The 20,463-nt window shown below is 38.8% G+C and overlaps 1 protein-coding gene across 1 annotated transcript in view; it reads left to right on the top strand.

Moving 5' to 3' along the window:
• The window catches only part of grin2aa (glutamate receptor, ionotropic, N-methyl D-aspartate 2A, a), a gene marked incomplete at both ends in the record, with an annotated part of 159,303 nt that overhangs the window by 101,151 nt on the left and 37,689 nt on the right, over positions 1–20,463 (top strand). The window contains 2 exons of the mRNA XM_079253342.1: positions 3,070–3,498; positions 14,582–14,696. Coding sequence (XP_079109468.1) covers positions 3,070–3,498; positions 14,582–14,696 — 544 coding nt within the window. The remainder of the gene's footprint in view (positions 1–3,069; positions 3,499–14,581; positions 14,697–20,463) is intronic.

Below are 20,463 nucleotides of genomic sequence, written 5' to 3'. Positions count from 1 at the left end.
GTTTTATAAAGTTTTTTTTCTCTTACTCTCTATATAAAGTAGGTTTAGTAGGGTTGTGGTTATTAAAGACATGACACAGACATGACATGTTAATAAAAAGCTGTGAACATAGTTTTTATGCTGTAATCATTGAATGAAAATGTTTAAATGCAAAGGGGATTTATACAAGAGCATGTGTGAAAGAAAAGCCCCCCTCTGTCAGGTACATGATGAGGCTGCAGCACTCTATGGGAACAAATAGAAGGATTTAGATTTTAGGGGTTTTCTCTAATGGAATAGAATTTATCAAAGTGTATAAATCACAATGGCAAATTTCCAGTGCCAATATTTACAGATGTATTGATGAGGCCTGCATTTAACTTAGATCAGGCTCTATTTTCGTGCTAATTATAAGAATAACTACCAGGTGGAGAAGTAAGATGTGGCCCTTGTTAACATGCTGAGATTAGCGCCTCATTAAAGCATTTCTACAGTGCCAGTCATACAATGTGTGCAATAATTAACAATGCTGTTGTATATTCCATGTTTTCTACTATTTTGCAGACCTCAACAATAGATTACAAGGTGATTTTTTTTAGTGTGTGATCTTGATTTGCCTTCTGGGTTGATTTGCCCTGCAGTTGTTACAGTATTATAAAATGACTTTACATCAATCAAATTTCAAGACTCGCTTATCATCTTCTAAACATGTGAAATGTCACATATTCCCTACCTCACAAGGGACTCATGTTATGAGGTGCAATCATGAAGAGAGCCGCTGACTGCCTACTGGACAGCCATTGGTCTTTAAGGAGTTAAAATTCTGAATGTAAAATTTCTGGAGTGACTTTTGACTTTTAATCAACAGTTAAATACCAAATATGTTGTTTTCTCTCGTGCATAATTTGGAAACAGGAAAATTGCGTTCTACATGCTGATACAAGAGAATTACTTTTCATAAATTCCCAATATTGCTGCAGGTCCATTTATAGCCTGTGTAATTTCTGCTTTGGAGCTCGGTTAGTTTCTAAGTGCCTGAAAAAATAATGAACATTTTTACAGTTCCATAATTCTTATAGAAGGCATGTTAATGGTTATTCTCAACATGTTAAAGGGGTCCTATTATGGTGTTTGGAGTTTTCTGAGCTTTCTACAGTGTTACAGTGTTGAATCCTCATCAGACATGTGAACGGCACTGTTTTTTATCACCTAAACGCATGTTTGAGTTCCAGTACTCTCCCCGTTCGGTTTCCATGGCGACAAAAAACGCGTCGTTTTAGAGAGTTTTTTCATCTTTGAAACCCTTGTGATGTCCCGGGGGATAAGGTTTGGTGATTGGTTACCTTCTACTGGTTGACAAGGGCATGTACAAATACATCAGGCGGGTGGAAAACGTCGGATAAAGTTATTTCCAACGATGGCAAAGAGAGACATCCTGCTGCATTCGTTGCTGTGGGTTGCTGTTTTCCACTTTGTTTTCAGGGTCTGATTCAGGTTCCAACATGTAGGGCTGTATGCTATGTGTTGACATTTTATATATATATATATATATATATATATATATATATATATATATATATATATATATTTTTTTTATTTTTTTTTTATTGAGTTCATATTAGCCTAATCCTTCTGTTTATGAGATGTTACAATGTCGGCGAAAGTAGTTGCGGTGCGCGCTCCCGATGTTGTGCAGTAGCGGGGCTTAATGCGCCTCCCGCGTCTCAATCCACTCGTTTTGCCCACAGGCTGATCTGACAGCCTACGGCGAGGGTCAGTCTGAAGTAAATAAAGCGATTTGTGACAATAACTCGATCAATGCCAGCCCTTCTGGTCTCAGAAATAAAAATAAATTAGCCTGAAATGCACGTAAAAGTTCCACTTTCAGTTACAAAAGTGTGTTACAACAACAACAAAAAAAACCCCCACAGAGATACCAAGTAGTCATGTCATTATCTAATAGTGTTTTTTTCAGTGAGTAATAGGTACATTGGATTGTTAACCTGTTGTTTGGTTCTCCTGCTGATTTAAGATCCAACGTTTTCTTTTTTACCTAACTTTATTACATCTCCCTGTAATTATGTCATCATTGTTTTTTGTTTTCTTTTTCTGTCTGTGTGTGTGTCTACCTGTACAGTTGCACATCATTGTCTCTGTTGGTTTTGTCATCTGAGACTTGTAGACCATCATCGCTTTGGACAGCATGAAGAGGACAGCAAGTCCCAAATTGCTCTCATGTTACACTGCCTGTCTGTTGTTGGACTCTTACATGCGGGTTAACAGCCCCCTTCCTTCCCCTACCATGTGTCACACTTTGTAATACTCACTCCCTATTGGGCAAGTGTGTGTGTGTGTGTGTGTGTGTGTGTGTGTGTGTGGACTTGTCTTTATGCCTCATTTTGCTAGCTCTAGCTAACAGCTGCTAATCCTGATACCTGATACCGTGACGTTACAACATACTATGTTGGTTTATTACCAAGATAACTGCTATTTGCTGCTCTTTTGCACCTCATGTAATGGGGCTTGCTGATATATTGTCACTCAGGACATTGTAGAAAAAGGGCAGCAAGTCCCAACGGAAGCACGAGATACTCCATGAGTGCACTGCCATTTTTAATGAGCACTTGCTTTGCCCGTTTCTCCACTTTTATCTCTCCATTCTTTCAATAATCCAGATGTCAAAGCGGTCACGTATGTGTGAAAGAGCAAAATAATATGTGTAAATCTTTTTTCTTCATGGGTTTAATGGGGGGCAAAATGGTATCTGATGCTAATTACATTATTGCCTTCACATTTTGTTTTCACCAATTAGCACAGTGGCCAGAGGCAATGGTTTGAATATGTTGTATTACCTTGTTCTCCTTTTTGTTCCATGGGTTAAACTCTGCTGCAAATAATGACCAGCTGAAACACCAACATTTTATTTAGCCTCAGTTTACTCCCCCTGACAATAAGCACTTTACCCCCATAGACATCATGCTACAATTACCACTAAAATATATTGGATAATTGGATAATTAGCTGTTCTTGCCAGCACCTGGGCAAAGTTAATAAAACATGTCTCTCCTGTTCTGGTTATTTTTACTCTAGTTTTGTGGGCTGGGACCTGCAGAATATCATCACCCTGGATGCAGTGGAAGAAGACAGTCGCTCTCAAATCATGCTCAAGAAGGTCCAGTCTCCGGTGGTCCTGCTGTACTGCTCCAAAGACGAAGCGGTCTACATTCTGGAGGAGGCTCGCTCTCTGGGCCTGACCGGATTTGGTTACATCTGGATTGTGCCGTCTCTCACCACTGGGAACCCGGAAATAACCCCAGAAGCATTTCCTTCAGGAATGATTTCAGTGTCGTACGATGACTGGGACTATCCTTTGGAGGCACGGGTTCGTGATGGTCTGGGGATCATAACATCAGCAGCGGCAGCCATGTTGGTGGAGTACGGGGACATCCCTGAAGCCAAAACGTCTTGCTATGGCCAAATGGAGAAGACAAGCAAGCTGCCACCAAGTGCACTGCATAAGTAAGTACAATGGTTTCTCATACATAGTATCATTTTAAAGGCTATTATGTGTGTGCTGGGGCTTTTTCTGTGCCAGTATTGTGTCGTACATCAATTTGGAATCCAGCCTTTCCAACAATTCTGCTAATGAATTATTATGCAATTACTGATGGATGTAAGACAAAGAGATTTTGAATGGCAGCTAAGTGAAAGGAGGAATGCAAGACTGAAAGGAAAAAAAAGGGAAAGTCAAAAGATGTGAATGCAATTTGAGGAGAAAGTTTTGATTTAGGCAGCAAAGAAAAAGGCAACGGGAAAAATGGAGACGGGGATATCAGTGGGAGGGCTCCACAAATGAGTGCTCTCCCAAATTGAAGAGCTCCACGATGAGTCCTTCTGTTCCTCTTCTCAGTTATTCCTCCATCTCTCATTCATTCTCTCGCGCTCCCCTTCCCATCATGTGCTCACCCCCCCCTGCAGCCGGTGGGAGATGTTGCAGGTCTTGCCAGTTCTGTCTGGGTTTCCATCTGGCAATGGAGGGGAAAAGACACACAAAACCTGTGTTTACACCTCTCTATTGTATTCATTTGAGATAATGATGTGTTTAATTAATGTTCTAATGTGTAAAAGACAGAATCTGATTATATTTTCAAAATCTGAACAAGAAAGTTGGCTCTCTTCATCGTTTTTTTTTTTTTTTTTTTTTTTTTTTTTTACATTCATATCCACAATGGAGAAAATTATTGTTATGGAATGTAACCAACATAAATGCAAGTAGATATCTGCTTATCTTCCTGTTTCCTACTGATAGGTCAATGTTCTGTCCAGCATACAGTCATGTGACATCACAGCAAGACTTCAAAGTATTAGTTTTTTTCAGTATTGAAACATCCTTATTTAGTCATAAGATCAGTTTCTATCAATTTTATATGAACAACATGAAACAACTTTTTAAAAGTTTATTTGAAAACAAGGCAAAATATTAAATCTTGCATGAATATATATATATATATATATATATATATATATATATATATATATATATATATATATATATATATATATATATATATATTTATCTTTTACTGTTTCCCATGAGTGCTGCGATCTACAAAAGCACTTTAAACAGTTCCTGGAACCAAATGGTGATCCTGATCACCACCTAAATTAAATCAGTTCTTCCTTTTCATGTTTCCAACAACTCCTGAAAATTTTATTAAAATCTTCCCATAACTTTTTGAGTTATTTTGAACACAAATAGATAAATGCCAGTAAAGCATAATATTCCTGGCGGACGTACGAAACAAGCCTTGGATCACGCAAAGAACAAAACCAGAGGGGGAGGAGCCAAGACAGGGCGCCACTTTCACATCTTGCTAGCTCCCCAACATTACCTACCCCATCTTTAAATGAACATGGCAGCACAACTCATCTCTGAAAAACAAGACTTGTAAAAGACTGTCCTGTAAATGGACAACTTCAAGGTCAAATGGTTTGGCCCGGGACCATGTTCTTTGAAAACTATGCACAGCGTATCACCATAAAGCTTATCCCAACAGTCAAGCATGATTGTGGAGGGCTAATGATAAACAATATCATAAGATGATCATCACTGGGTTGAAACAAGATGTTCTGGTGCTCTGGTGGACGTGTGAAGTTTCATGGCTGCATGAAAATATGTCAATTTTTGTCTGACTTTGTATTTTTATAGAAAAGGCATTTATAACTAACAAAAACACATAACAAGAAAAATATGAAGTTTCAGTCCAAAATTTGCTCTTAAAACCTTTAACAGGATCAACTCCCCCATAAGCTGGCTTTCAAAGTCACGTCCTCTACAATGCTTACACAGCATTCTAGACATGCAGGAAGTCAATCAATGTTGTCACTAATTCTTGGATGACAGCTCCCTTCATAGTGGTTGCAGTGGAAGGCTGCCAAGACTATGTGGCGTAGAGTGTGCCTATTATTTAATTTTTCTAAGCCCCATTTCATATTCATATATATATATATATATATATATATGTATATATATAAATATATAAAAAAACTTATTTAATACTTTTTTAATTTAATATGATTTAATAATTGTTATATTTTGATACATACTAAATTTTTATGTCATTAAGTTTCAGATTCCCTTATCTCCAAATTGAAACTGTTTATGGACATCCGCAGTTATGTCTAAGTCAAAGAGATAACAGAAGACTTTATTAAAGTTATTTTTAAGTTGTTTTATACAAAAATACCAAATCTGCAGGTATAATACCCTAAGCAGGTCTTTAAATGCAGATCCCACATGGACAAATCTCTCATTTTGTCAGTAAATGCAGATCCACCATCAGAAATTCCCAAAACATCCAACTAACTCTTTTTTTCTGCATGCTCTGTTGCCTCAGGTTGTTATCTAGGTGATGAGTGCCCACAGATGGCTGTATTGTGGGTGGGAAGGATTAGCCAGTGAGCACTTCAGGGCAGGAACATGAGAAACATGATTGGTCAACACCAGGTTGAGGCAATATGCCAGTGTGGGTTGTTAGACCATCAGAGACTGTCACAGGAGATTGGAGAACATGGCCATCATTCACACACAAAGGGATGGGCAAATAGAATCTACGTATGAATACAAATCACTTTGTAGCCTCTGTTTTAACTTTCTGATTTGATTTGTTGTAAAGATGTCAAAAACCTGATTTTCATATAAGGTTTTATGTAGCATTATATCTTATTGTTTCTTTGCTTCTCAGATCCAGTCTGGTTTGTAACAACAATTTGATTTACAGTCTTGTGGCTGCCTGCAGCTTAAATGAGACTAAAACATGTCATAACAACGCAAAGCTCATTTTGATGAGAATAATGGGAGTGAAATGACAGAGCAGTCTGTTGTTTCAGTGGCTGCTGCAACCCTATGGAGTGTGGGCTTCTGGTGAAGTTTCACCTCTCTCGTTCCGCCCGTGACAGCCGCCATGATAAATCCACGGTGACACATCCAAGATGAATATGTTTTTTGCAGAGTAATAGAAAAATAAAATTAAATAAAAACAGGAGACAAATGACCAACTAAGAGTGCCGGCCAGTGCAGCAATCAGACCGAGTGACAGCTTGTGCTCTATCTAAAATATGTGTGTGTGTGTGTGTGTGTGCATTTTAGAAACAAGAGAAATATCTCCCCTTCAGAGAAAGTTCTATAATGGCAGATTTACAGTGTACTGCTCACCTTGCTGTGGTGAACAATGTGCCTTAAAAGACTTTAGCACTTATTTATCAGTGTGTGAGTGTGTGCGTCATAAAGGCGTGGTGATTGTAGTGTGCCCTGACAGGTAATTTCAGTCTCTTGTCCTGATATACGAGGGTTAGAGCTGAGAAAACACACATGTACACACGTATAAGACTTCACACACAGACTTAAATCCTGAGGGCAGATGTGATTGGACGAGTTTTTTTTTTTTACACTAAAGATACAGTCTACCCATCTATTTAGTTACAAAATATGTGTTTATGTGATGATGAATTATTCATTTTTAGCAACATTTTGGAGAACAGAAGCAATTCCCTGATGTCTAGACATGTCCGTCATCCAAACTGCTCATCCTTATCAGATTACAGAATAATTCCTTGTTAACATCATTGTTGTGTTTATATATTAATAAATTGATACATACATTTATGTTTCTACATCTCAAAGGAGTTGCTACAAATGTTGCTGCGTACGGAGAATAATCCCATAAAAAAAAGCTGTGTTTGGGTGAATTAAGCTGAGAAAAAATACTTTTTTTCCACTCCGAAGCTCTGTACTGTATCTGATGGTATATGTCTGTGTTTTAAATATAAACCAAACTGAATCGTTATAAACTACAGGTTCTTGAAATGCCGAGGTTTTGGATGTATTGTGTTACATTCTCCAAAAAAACAAAACAAAAACAAATGTAAATGAAGATGAAAGACAAGATCAGTTTGAAAATTAGTTTACTTTCTAGAACAGGGGTAGGCGACTCCGGTCCTCGAGTGCCGCAGTCCTGCAAATGTTAGGAGTTTACCTGCTGCAACACACCTGATTCAAATAAATGGATAGTTAGCAGACTTGTGCAGAGTTTTAGGCCCAAACCATGAAAACAATGTTAAGAAAAGATATTTATTTTTTAATTAGGTCTGTTTGTGACCACATAACAAAATGAACAAAAAAAAAAAAACAAACAAACAGCAACCTACTGTGGCGAAAACAGTATTTACCCTCCAATGAGGTTCCATCACCATGTTTTTTTTTCCATTTATTTGAAAAAAAAAAAGAAAATTTCAGGGTCAGGTTTCTCGCGGTCTGCTTTGAAGACCCATTCTGTTACTTTTTCACCCTGAAACTCTGCATTCAGGACTTGTTCAATGACATCTATCATGTGCATTTCTAGAGCCGCTGCCACCCAGCAGCGTCCTGAGGCTGAGAAACTGCACTGTAAAATGTTTACATCCAAGACGAGACATGACAAAGCTGATCTACAGACATTCATCTGGCATTTATATCCCATCCAGCAGGTTTTCAATGCAGACACAACATGTAGTGTTTTATTCTTAGACTAAATGGGAAATCCACCGTGAGTGATACATGATAACATGATTACTCTTTTACACCTTATTGTAAAGAAATGGCCATCACCGCTTTGTTGCCATGAGACTCGTCTGTTTTGACCCTGAAATTTTTATAAAGCCACTTCCTGTCTAGCTTCAGGGCAATTAGATGTCAAATCAAGAGCAGCTGAAGATAAACAAGTAACCATAAAGTTAAATCTCTGTCCAAAAACAAAACAAAACTCAGAAACCAATAATGTGCTGAGCTGACTAGTAAAAATAAACGGAAATAACTTAAAAATGCCTGTAAGGTAAATATATAAATATAAGAGAATGATATGCAGATGTATCCTATTCAAGATACTCTTAGTAATGAACTCTCTTTAGTTTCTTGGGTTGGGCTTTATGGTACTATATCTGTAGATTCCTACATTTTACATCATCTTAGCCTCATACACTGCCAGTGAGACTTTCTTGGACAAAACATACTGTATATATGAATGATATTCACTTTGGAGAACAGCATCCACTAAATGAATGTAGATTAAAATTAAGGAAAATTGACTGTCCTTGAAAGGGTTGAGCTTTGATATGCATTTTAAAATAAGAAAACAACAACTTGCAGACCAAATATTGAAGAAGAAATGAAAATGACTTGGGGTTTTATGGTTTAATATTACTAGCATCAAATCATGTCACCTTCATGTGTAAATGAACAGGCTTTGCAATCTAACTAAGGCAGATTAGCAACATCTACATTGGCAATTGATGGTCATGAGCCAATTCTTTTTCCTTAACTTTTTCTTTCCTTATAAGCAGTATACTCCGCTGCTACTTCACTAGTCTTACATTTCTTCATACTGATACATTGATGATTGCACTCCTATAACTTTTTTATTGACCATTTTTAGAGTAATAACACCTTAGTCAAACACATGAAAAAGTTTTGCTCAATATTCTTCCAACAGAACATAACAGACTAGAAAAAAGACATTTTTTTCTTACTTCTTGCTCTGCCTTGGACACACTGCAAATAGACCATAAAGTGTTTTTTTGGTTTAAATTAGCAGAAAGTACAGAGTTGGAAATATTGAATAATGGATAAAAAATGAATGGCAGTGAGTACTGATGCCAACTTGAATAAATTCTGTAGCTCAGGAAGGTTGTTTACTCTCCATCAAGCAAAAAGGTATTTATAAAGCTGCTTCACTGTTGTGCAGAGAGAAGAATCCCTGCAAAATAGTTTCAGAAATTTGTTTCCAACCTACTTTCTGGTTTCAAATCTTTTTAGCTTGCATGTTCTCCCCACGCAAGATTAGTTTGCACTCACACAAAACTGCATAGAACCATTGCATATATAAAACGAACATATAGTTGTTAGTTATGTTTGCTTTATCTAGGCATTACTATTTCTGTCTTTTATTACTGTATGAATATTATTTGCCTATTACATGTTTGAAATAAATTCAAATTCAATAGAAGACGATGAGCAGGGAGTTAGCATCTACTTCCCATTGTATAGTCGTCTTTCATGCTATACTTAACACACGCCATCTGTGGCTGACAGTCTTTTCAACCTACTACTGACCCTTGGGTCCTCTTAATAACTAGAATCAGCATAAACAGAAACCTCCATGTTTTTCCACACTTGCTGCTTTATCTCTCACAGGCAAAGCGCTTGTGTTTCTACATTCCATAGATTTTAACCAACCTGACAGTATACATCATTACTTTGACATGTCTTCCTCTTAATAAGGATACATGTCTCAATCTTTGACACATTCAGCATTGTACAGTTAATCTTTTTCATCTTCATACAGTCTCTTTCCCCCGTTGAAAAAACGTAGAGCTTATATGATAAAGTAACGCAGAAGTAGGAATAATAGGTGAAAAGTAGAGATTTCAGCATTTTTTTAGTGCGTTCATTATTAGTAAAAGTGCAGCTAAACTGAAGTGAAGAAGGCATGTGTGGAAAAGCAAAGAACACCTAAGGATTCAGTAGCTTCAGGTGCTAGAATCTGTAACTTTAAGTCATCATATTCTGTGTGGCTTTATCAGTGTCTCATGGTGTAGTGGGGAAATTATGATCCATTCTTCTTCTCATTGTTGCTCATTAAGATTTAGAGATATTCATTTATGCACACCTGAGGTCTGATCTCAGCATTATAGTCAGGTTGAGATATGGGCTTTGACAAGATCATCACAACACCTTGGTTTTATTTATTTCTTTTCTTTTTCAGCCACTGTGTTGTAGATTTGCTGCCTTGTTTGGGAAAGTTTTGTGTCACAATGACCCAATTCAGCCAAGCTGTCGACAGACAGATGGCCTCACATTTCAAACCACAACACTCCAGGTATGAAAGTGTTCATGGTGGACTCAGTGATTGATGACGTTCAAGTCCTGTGACAACAAAACATTCCCGCATCACCATCCCTCCACCTCCGTACTTGTCAGCTGGAATCAGACGCTTCTGCTGAGTTTGGCTTCTGTGGTTCGTTCAGACTTTACGTTACAAACCTAAGCTCTCTCCAAACAACCGATACTTCTAGAGTTAAAAAAGACAAAAAAAACAAAAACACACATTTATTCTTTCAACTGTATGCAGAGTTTCTGATACTATTCTTGTAGTTTTTTGTTTTGTTTTTTTTTTGGCTTTTTTTGTTTAGCTTTTTAAGACTTTTTAAAGCACAAACTTACAAGTCGAGGTATCCTCTCCTGGATAGATTGGCGGCTGTCGTAAAAGTTTTTCACCAATGAATAATCATTGTCACTGCAAAAGACTTATTCCGAATTATTAAGGAATATTACACTCTACACACAATATCACAACCTTCACCAGATAGATGAGAGGCAGTAGTTTAATCTCTTAGGTCATTGCTAGCATCTTTCATACTTAATATTGTGTTAACACACATCTGAATGCAGCAGACCAGCAAACTGCCAAAACATCTGCTTTCCTAAAGTAATCACTGCTGATGATCAGTAAATGATCATAATAACCCTGTGGAAGCAGTGTGGTTGCAGTGCTTCTGCTGCATTTGGACTTTTTTTTTATTTAAAATGAATTGATAATCATACAGAAATGACACATTATTATTTGGATATAATGTATTATATACTATAACATGTCACATTTTTTTTCATTCAAGGTTACATTTATTTCACTTTTAAGACCTTGTTTGAACTACATGTTTTATTGTTCAGATTCGAAACATATTTGTTGTGAAAATGTATTTAGGTTTCCATTTTTATTTCCATTTAGATAAAGTAGTTAAGGTTCAGTGTTAATTCTGCTACATTTCTCCACATACCTCCCCTCCCACCTTTGTTTCAGCCCTTTTAGTCTAATGTAAGAGAAATGCAGTAAAACATGACACTGTATATGTTTTTATTTTAACCCCGTTGAAGCCTAGTTTCCTCCTTTCATCATTTCATCATGTGTTCCTTCCATCTTTTCCCTTCAGCCTCATTCATCTTTATGTCGACTCTGATTACCATGGGTGCACCATGTCTGGTATTTCTCCACTTCTGCGCCCTCGCTCCTCCCTAGATGAATAAGGAGGCTACAAATATAAAGGAGGCTGGACGTTTGGAGAAAATGGACTATGAGCTCTGTGCTACAGGGGCCCCACTGTAACAGTGCTGCATGGAGTATTGTTGAGGTGCGCCTCATGGTTATCTGTGTGCAAGGATGTTCATCCAGGGTTGATTCCAGCATACACAGTGGACTCTCTGTCTGTATCCTAGCAACGCCCTATCAGTCCACCTGTTCAGTGGGCATCTGCCCAAAATACCTTGTGACCACACAGAAGTACACACATAATCTTCTTGTCCTGTGTGCTTTCCATTTAATATAATTACGTGTGCATCTCTAATGCTAAAAATAATTATTTTAATAAACACATTTATTAGTTGTAAAGATTTGTTTTTTTATGGCTGAGGCAGATAAATTACATTAAACTTACAAAGTACTGTCATTTTAAAAATCATTGTGTTTATTTCCTGGTGTGTGTCTCTGTGTGTGTACCTCCAAGAAGATTGTTGCACAGTGAAAAGTGAGCTGTCGTATAGGAGCAGCCTCAGTTTTGTTACTGACTTAATCATTGGATTCTGTGACCAATCAAATAGATTAGTTGTACTCACCTGATTAGTTGGAAGCCAGTCAGATGATTTTCTTCAATACAAAATATAGAAACCTCATTCAATCACCATATTTTTTAATTGATTTAATCCAGAATATGAGCAGTTTGTTTGTGAATGTGTGTTTATGTGTCACCAGCATCAGTCTAAAATCACCACACCTTTCCCCATACTGTAGTCTAAAACATATAATGGATCATATTACATTTGTAGCGGCTGCAGGTTTCCATAATTTTCCATAATTAATATTATACTATAATACTACTATGACCCATGTTCCATGTATAGGTCTACAATATAAAACAATTTCATGTCCCAGCGGCATGGCGCATAGATTTTTTAAATATGTTTTTTCCTTTTCTAATTCTCTTGATGTCCGGAATTATTTTGATTTTTTTATTTATTTATTTGTGTATTTATTTATTTATTTATTTATTAATTCATTCATTCATTCGTCTACAAAAGAGCACTTTTAAATTTTTCCTACACTCACTCTTATGCAAAAAAGAAATATAGTTAAATGCAGATCAATGAACAATCATTAAAAAATCAGAGTTCATTAATTAAATGTTGTAAATATTATAAATACTATTAAATAAGTACCAGACCTTTGAACAGATGTATACGAGCATTCAACGGTTTATAGAGTTAGAGAAGGTTAAATAGTTGACTTCACGTGTACATTTTTTTGTGCATTTTATGTATTTTATGACACCATAATAAAAGTCAAGTTTATTGTAGTACTATGCAATCAGAGAAACTGTTTTATAGAACATATTTATTCATTGCATTATTTGAATTTGCATCATTACATTTTTTGTCTAAGTCATGAGAATACATTTCTTAATGTTCCTGACCTGCTTTATTCTGAAGCGAGGCCTGTGCACCATGTCCTACACAATATGAAATCTCACCAGTTGCAATCCACCGTGGCTTTCCACCGTATCACTTGGGAACATGCTCCATTTAGAAGTTTGTCCTGTTGCCGCCCCCAGAATGGAGTAGAGGGGGGAGAAAAGAGGAGTCGTCTCTGCTGTGTCGTACATGACCGCTGACAGAGGGAGTGAGGGAGACAAAGAGGGGAAGGACAGTCATGATTAATGTGGAGGCACTGTGGACCCAAGAATATCTTCCCACTGCCCTCCATCTTAGCTAATGTGACCTGCCATATGGGTCAACCATTACAGTGTGTGTGAGAGAGAGAGTTTGTGCGATGTGTTATAGTATGGACTGAATTCTGTGCTATAATGTGTAAATGTCAAAATGTCTCAAATTTGCATCACCTCTAATTGATGGCAAGATTTCTAAGTGGACATGCTGAGTGGGTAGCTTGTTTCCACAACCTCTTTGAGTAAAGAGGCCAAACTCAATGAAACACGTGTGAGTACAGTTGTAATTACTGAAAGACAAAGTTGTAATTACTGAAAGACAGAGGCACAATTTGCCATCACTCCAGTTCTTCCTGCGTTTTGGACTTTTGCCGACTGTTCTTTCTTCCTTGTGGCTTCACGTGGAGTAACTGAAAAGAAAACTAAGTTTGTAATATGCACAAAGCGGGGAAAGGATCAGTGGAAACGCAGCTGCAGCAGTAATCAGGAGGTATAGAGTGAGCCACAGTAACACTGATTGTAGCTGTGGAGGCCATCCTGCTGAAATAACACAGAGTGTGCTGCACTGAAAAGCAGCAGCAAGAGCTTCAGATTTATCAATGGAAATCAGGACAGAGATAAAGGAGTTTACTCTTCTGTATAAATCTAGAAGAGTAAAAAAAACATTTTTTTTTTTTTTTTTTTTAGGTGAACCAAAGTTTTTCAGTAAAGCAGATACCAATCTGTGACACATGTAGGTGATGCAACTATGGTGATACAAACTGCAATTATGTGGCATTCAAGGTCTTTTTCACAGTGTTAATATGTTTTTTTTTAGTGCATCTTGTTACTTCTCTTGTGTTTTTTGCAGCCACTGAGGCACACTGCACATTGACAATAATCTGCAGAGACAAACCTTTTCAGCACCTCAACACAATTCTCTGACTGTGATCAATTTCTGTACTTCTGGATATACATCCATGTTAATCAAACAAGACTTTCAGATTACTGTACTGTATGTTGTGATGCTGGACAGGACAGCTTAAAAAAAAAAAAAAAAAAAAAAAAAAAAAGACTGCAACTTTCAGAATAAAAGCGCTTGTGTTAATATTTGAAGTTCGTCAGACTGGTAGGTTGTCATTTGACTTTTTAAATGCTAATGTAATTCAATTTCCTTTTTCTGCCTTTTTCTCGTCTCCTCTCCACATCCCCTTCATCATCCCATTTATTAAATTTTCAATAATCACCTTCCTCTTCCTCCTCATCCCTCTTACGTCTACCATCTGCCCCACAATTCCTCATCTTCTGCTCTCAGGTACATGATGAATGTGACATGGGATGGCCGAGACTTGTCGTTCACGGAGGATGGCTACCAGGAAAACCCAAAGCTGGTGGTTATTGTTCTCAACAAGGAGAGAGAGTGGGAAAAGGTAAGATCCATTTCTTTAGATGAAGGCGTTGGTTTGTTTTTGTTTGTAACTGTGTGAGCGATCTCAGCAACAAAAACAGGCTGCCAGCCAAGTAATATCTGGGGGTTATTCTACCTTTATATGCATATTACATGAGTCTTTGCACTAACAAGCATTTACATATTCATAGCTCAAATTAACTAGACTGCAACTAAAAGGGAAAGTCAATGATAAGTCATGCTACAACCTAAGTTTTTAAGTACATTTAGGCAAAGTGTACATGACTGGACGGGAGATAACCTCAGATGTCCTGGTTGAGTCAGTGGGACTCACCTTATCCTTCCAAAGTCTCAAGCTTTTACCTGTTAAAGCTGATGAGCTCAAACTTTATGACTAGGCCTGTCGCAATAAGCAATAAGTCAATTAATCGCACGATAAGAAAAAAAACATTTCTGGGGTGTTTAACTGAGAGATTAAATACAGGACAGGACAGTGACATGGTGTGCACTCAGACAGTGTGGTTGGTAAAGCAATGCTGCCCTTTAATATTGTTAAAAGGGCAACATTTTGAAATATATTGCAGACAGCCAGTATGAATCGCCTGGATGAACATACATGTTACACAACTTTACAGTGACATGAAAAATGACACACTGAAGGCGATCAAAGACATTAAATTTTACCATTCCACCTCTGGTACATGTCCCCTTATATGAGCTTGACCACAGACTATGTAAGTGTGTTATATAGTGTTTAGAGACTGTATGTTCCAGACAACAATGTTGCCAAAACCCCAGATCTGTTTCAGCAGACGGGGGACTGGATGAGCATAAACTAGTCTGCACATCGAGCTAAATGTTCTTTAGAAATGAAAGTATGTTGATCTTTGAAAGGGTGTACTTGCATCATTATGGCATTATTGGTATTTTAGTTGAAAATGATCTCAAAATGACTACAATAATTGCTAAATGCAATATTATTGTTTATCGCAATCATTTCTGAGACAATTAATCGCATGGCAAATTTTGTTACCGTGACACCCCCTATATATGACAGCCTGACAATTTGTCATAAGAGAAAAGAGAAAACAGAAATCCCTGTTCGAGGAAAACAAATTAAAAAACTGATTCAATTCTGTGCTAGTTTATCAAATTTCCTTGAATATCTTTTGGCATATTGGAAAAATCATGAGACCCAGTGTTTTGGTATTTTGTGGCTATAAGTGCACTTTGCACCCAAAGTAAGAGCTTCTGGGAAATTTGTAAAGAAGTGTAACATTTTGAATGGGCATAAAAAGTGTCTGTAGTCGCTATAATGTCACCCATAAGCCTGAGTTTAACAGGACTTCTTTATGTATTTAGTATTGTTTCAGTATTTGGGTAAAAAAAAAATCATACATACAAAGATAAAAACTCAGGGAGGATTTGATTAAAAAATATTTTTATAATTTTTAAGAAGGACTTGACTAAAGTAAATGTTTCATTTTGACCATATGCGCTATATTCACTTTAAAATACCACGTAATTGGTGACATGTCTGATCAAGTGGCATCGTTATTGTTTTATTATTATAGCATGTTATTCTGCAGTTGTTTTTACAAATAGTAATACAGCAAGAAAAATCCAATAAATTTGGAAAAAAATCTGGTGGACACTGGAATTTAACAAATAAATATATGTGAAAAACGGCCTCAGTTTAAAGAGAAAAGTGAAACAAACTAAAACCAGCAATAATCTTAAAACATACTGCTGAACGTACTTTCGTGTTAATATAAGAGACTTGCTTGATCAATGAGATCATTTTCAACAAGCTTAAAGACTACTTTTAACAGCTAAGGTGAGAAAGCGTCTTTTTTTTTTTTTTTTTTAAATGGTGACTGCAAATGGTGGACTTGGCTTCATAATGGACTTTAAATGGCAGTCATGTGTCTTCATATCTATGTCTCCCTGCCTCATACTTACCCGAATACTTTATATTTAATGACCCATTAGCTCATTCTTTTGTATGTGAGAGAGGACAGGTATGGCAGAGAACAGGTGTGGCTATAAGAGTTATCTGAACAGGCAAGAAATGAAAGATTAATTGTGATGTATTTCCATCGCCACAACATTTGTGGGTTTTTTTGTGCGTCTGAAAAGCTTGCTTACCTTTTTTTTTTTTTTTTGTTCTGTTTTACCTCCTCTTCATCTTCATCTTCATCTTCTGCCGCTTATCCGGGGTCGGGTCGCGGGGGCAGCAGCCTAAGCAGGGAAGCCCAGACTTCCCTCTCCCCAGCCACATTCGCCAACTCTGCGGGGGGGATCCCGAGGCGTTCCCAGGCCAGTCGAGAGATATAATCCCTCCAGCGTGTCCTGGGTCTTCCCCGGGGTCTCCTCCCAGAGGGACGTGCCTGGAACACCTCATCAGGGAGGCGTCCAGGAGGCATCCTGACCAGATGCCTGAGCCACCTCAACTGGTTCCTCTCGATGCGAAGGAGCAGCGGCTCTACTCTGAGCCCCTCCCGGATGACCGAGCTCTTCACCCTATCTCTAAGGGTGAGCCCGGCCACCCTGCGGAGGAAACTCATTTCAGCCGCCTGTATACGAGATCTCGTTCTTTCGGTCACGACCCACAGCTCATGACCATAGGTGAGGGTAGGAACGTAGATCGACTGGTAAATCAAGAGCTTCGCCTTCTGGCTCAGCTCCTTCTGCACCACGACAGACCGGCGCAGAGTCCGCATTACTGCAGACGCCGCACCGATCCTGTCGATCTCGCGCTCCATCCTTCCCTCACTCGTGAACAAGACCCCGAGATATTTAAACTCCTCCACTTGAGGCAGGACCTCACTCCCGACCCGGAGAGGGCAATCCACCCTATTCCGGCTGAGGACCATGGTCTCAGATTTTGAGGTGCTGATTCTCATCCCAGCCGCTTCACACTCGGCCGCGAATCGCTCAAGCGAGAGCTGGAGATCACGACCAGATGAAGCCAACAGGACCATGTCATCTGCAAAAAGCAGGGACCCAATCCTGAGGCCACCAAGTCGGATCCCCTCAACACCTCGGCTGCGCCTAGAAATTCTGTCCATATAAGTTATGAACAGAATCGGTGATAAAGGGCAGCCTTGGCGGAGTCCAACCCTCACCGGAAACGGATCCGACTTACTACCGGCAATGCGGACCAAGCTCTGACACCTGTCGTACAGGGACAGGACAGCTCGTACAAGGGGGTCCAGTACCCCATACTCCCGGAGTACCCCCCTCAGGAGCCCCCGGGGGACACGGTCGAATGCCTTCTCCAGGTCCACAAAGCACATGAAGACTGGTTGGGCAAACTCCCATGCCCCCTCCAGGACCCCAAAGAGGGTATAGAGCTGGTCCACTGTTCCGCGACCAGGACGAAAACCACACTGCTCCTCCTCAATCCAGGATTCGACTATCCGGCGGACCTCATCCACCCCCGGGGCCTTGCCACCAAGGAGCTTTTTGACCACCTCAGCGACTTCAGCCCCAGAGATAGGAGAGTCCACCCCTGAGTCCACCAGCTCTGTTTCACCTCCTCTTCCCTCATATTTGACCTTCTTTCCCTGACTTTCCTTTTCCAGACCATTTCCATTTTTCTTCCGCGTCCTCTCTCCTTTCTGTCCTCTGCCCCCTTGTCTCCGAGCTGGATAATCTGTGCACCCTGACGTTGTGCTCCAATAGCACTTCAAACCTCAGTTAATCAAAACCTCAGATATGTGTTACTGGTCTGGCTCAGAGGTCAGTGCTCCCCCCTGTGTGTGCACATCTGTATGTTTACCCTTCGGTACCGGTTATCGACAGAAACACTATGCAAGAGACTTAGGCTGCAATCAATCTGGTTGTTATTCAGGGCTCATCCGTGTGTGTGTATGTGTGTGTGTGCGCATTACAGTATGCAGTTCAGTTTGCTGCATTCCACACAGTTTCCACCCTGTCTTTGAGACTAGCTTTTTCTATATTTCATGCTGACACACACACATCCTTTGTTGATGCACTGAGGAGAGGTAGTGTGTTGTAAACAGAGCACCCGTGAAATTGATCAGTACCACTTCACTGTGGTGCAGAGCAAGAGACTGAAAGAGAGAGAGAGAGAGCGAGACACCTAAACCTAAAGTGGAAACATAATTGGGAGCTCTTCCGTGTCTCTCTCTCCCTGGCACTGCTGTCCCACCCATGCACCAGAAATCAGCGGCGGAGTGGGGAAGAAGACTTCCATGATGATCAAGAGATAAAAATTCAGTAACTGCACTAAAATATGGATATGCACTAAAAATATAAAATGTGTCCCCTTGGGGCACAGGACGCAGAGACAGCAAGAGAGTGGTATGGAATAATTCGAAGATGAGCAAACGATAGAGGCAGATGGGGCTGAGATAGTGTGAGCAAATGAGTGTGAAAGGAAAGACGACAACACAATGTAAAAAATAGAAGGGAATTGGAAAAAAAAGAGAGAACTTAGCAACCAAGATGTGTGAGATTTATGTTTCTTCCGCCTATAACAGGTGTTTCAGTGCGCCAGTGTTCCTGTTATACGCAACACGCACGCGCTGTTGCTCCGAGTACGCGGTAAACCGAAATGCTTAGGAAAGGCAAAATACCTCAAAGTGCTGCATCTTTATCAGTATTTCGCCTTTTTCTATGCAGGAGAAAAATGTCCAGAAGTTGTAGAAACAAAACGAACAAAGCCAGCAGCAGTCCTGTCAGGAGAAGCATACTGAAAAGCAGATGCTTTTTTTTTTTTTTTTTTTTTTTTTTTTTTTTTTTTTTTTATGTTGCAATGGTTTTCCATCCAGTGGAAACTTTACTTGTGCAATACGGCTAAAACTAAAAGACTATGTCTGCACATTCTGTGATAATCTAAGTATTTATGACTTTCTTCCAGAAATAGTTGCTACATGGTGAAAGGTATGTCTATGAGATGGATGCAATGACTTGCAAGGTATTTAAGCTTTGCATTTTAAATGAAAAATGACCCAAACATCGCACGTCATCAGTGGCAACTGAAATAACCCATGTTGAGAAGACACATTAACAATTTAGGATCAACAGTTTTAACACTCTGGGGACGCCGGCATCGTCGGCGATGCCAGGGACCATGTTGTGTTTAATTTAGCATACCTGTGGTACCATAAAAGATAGAAACTTACTTTTTTCCCCTCTTAATCAAGAGACTCCTGGCTTTCAGACGGTAGTTCCGACATCACTGTAGCCCATTCATAGGTGATACAGTGTTGTGTCAAAATAAGTGTTCCAATCAGAGCCTTTGTCTTTGGCGCATGACACGTGTTTGTCCAATCAGAGCTCATGATGCCTCAGGAAACGCTTCCAAACAGTGTCAATCACTATGCATTGTATTTACAAGGCTGATAAATTATGAAAACAACAGCATTTACACACACATACCATGCATAATTGCTCAAACAACATTTGCATTACTCAAGTAGTTTATTTCAACATAAACGACACGACGGCGTCGTAACAGATGTATAACTTGGTAATAGATACAGTGTGTGCAGCTGACAGTGATTTCGGAAAGCTGCGGTGCTTCAGTACCTTTAGTCATGCTTCTAAATTATAATACTTCATAATTATAATAAGCAAAGGAGCCTCATTTACATAGCAGTTTATGATATTTCAATTCAAAATAAAAATAAAAAATAAAAAAAACAAGGTATAGGACATTATGGGGCATGGAAAGGTGGTGTTTATTAGCATTTAAACTAAAAAAAAGTCAGGTTTATTTCTCTAAAATACCCTTGGTCCCCAGAGGGTTAAAGTTGCGT

Source organism: Telmatherina bonti (assembly GCF_933228915.1).
Source record: "Telmatherina bonti genome assembly, chromosome: 14".
Lineage (NCBI taxonomy): Eukaryota > Metazoa > Chordata > Actinopteri > Atheriniformes > Telmatherinidae > Telmatherina > Telmatherina bonti.
The sequence above is the reverse complement of the archived record's forward strand: the minus strand, read 5'-3'. Positions and strand labels throughout refer to the sequence as shown.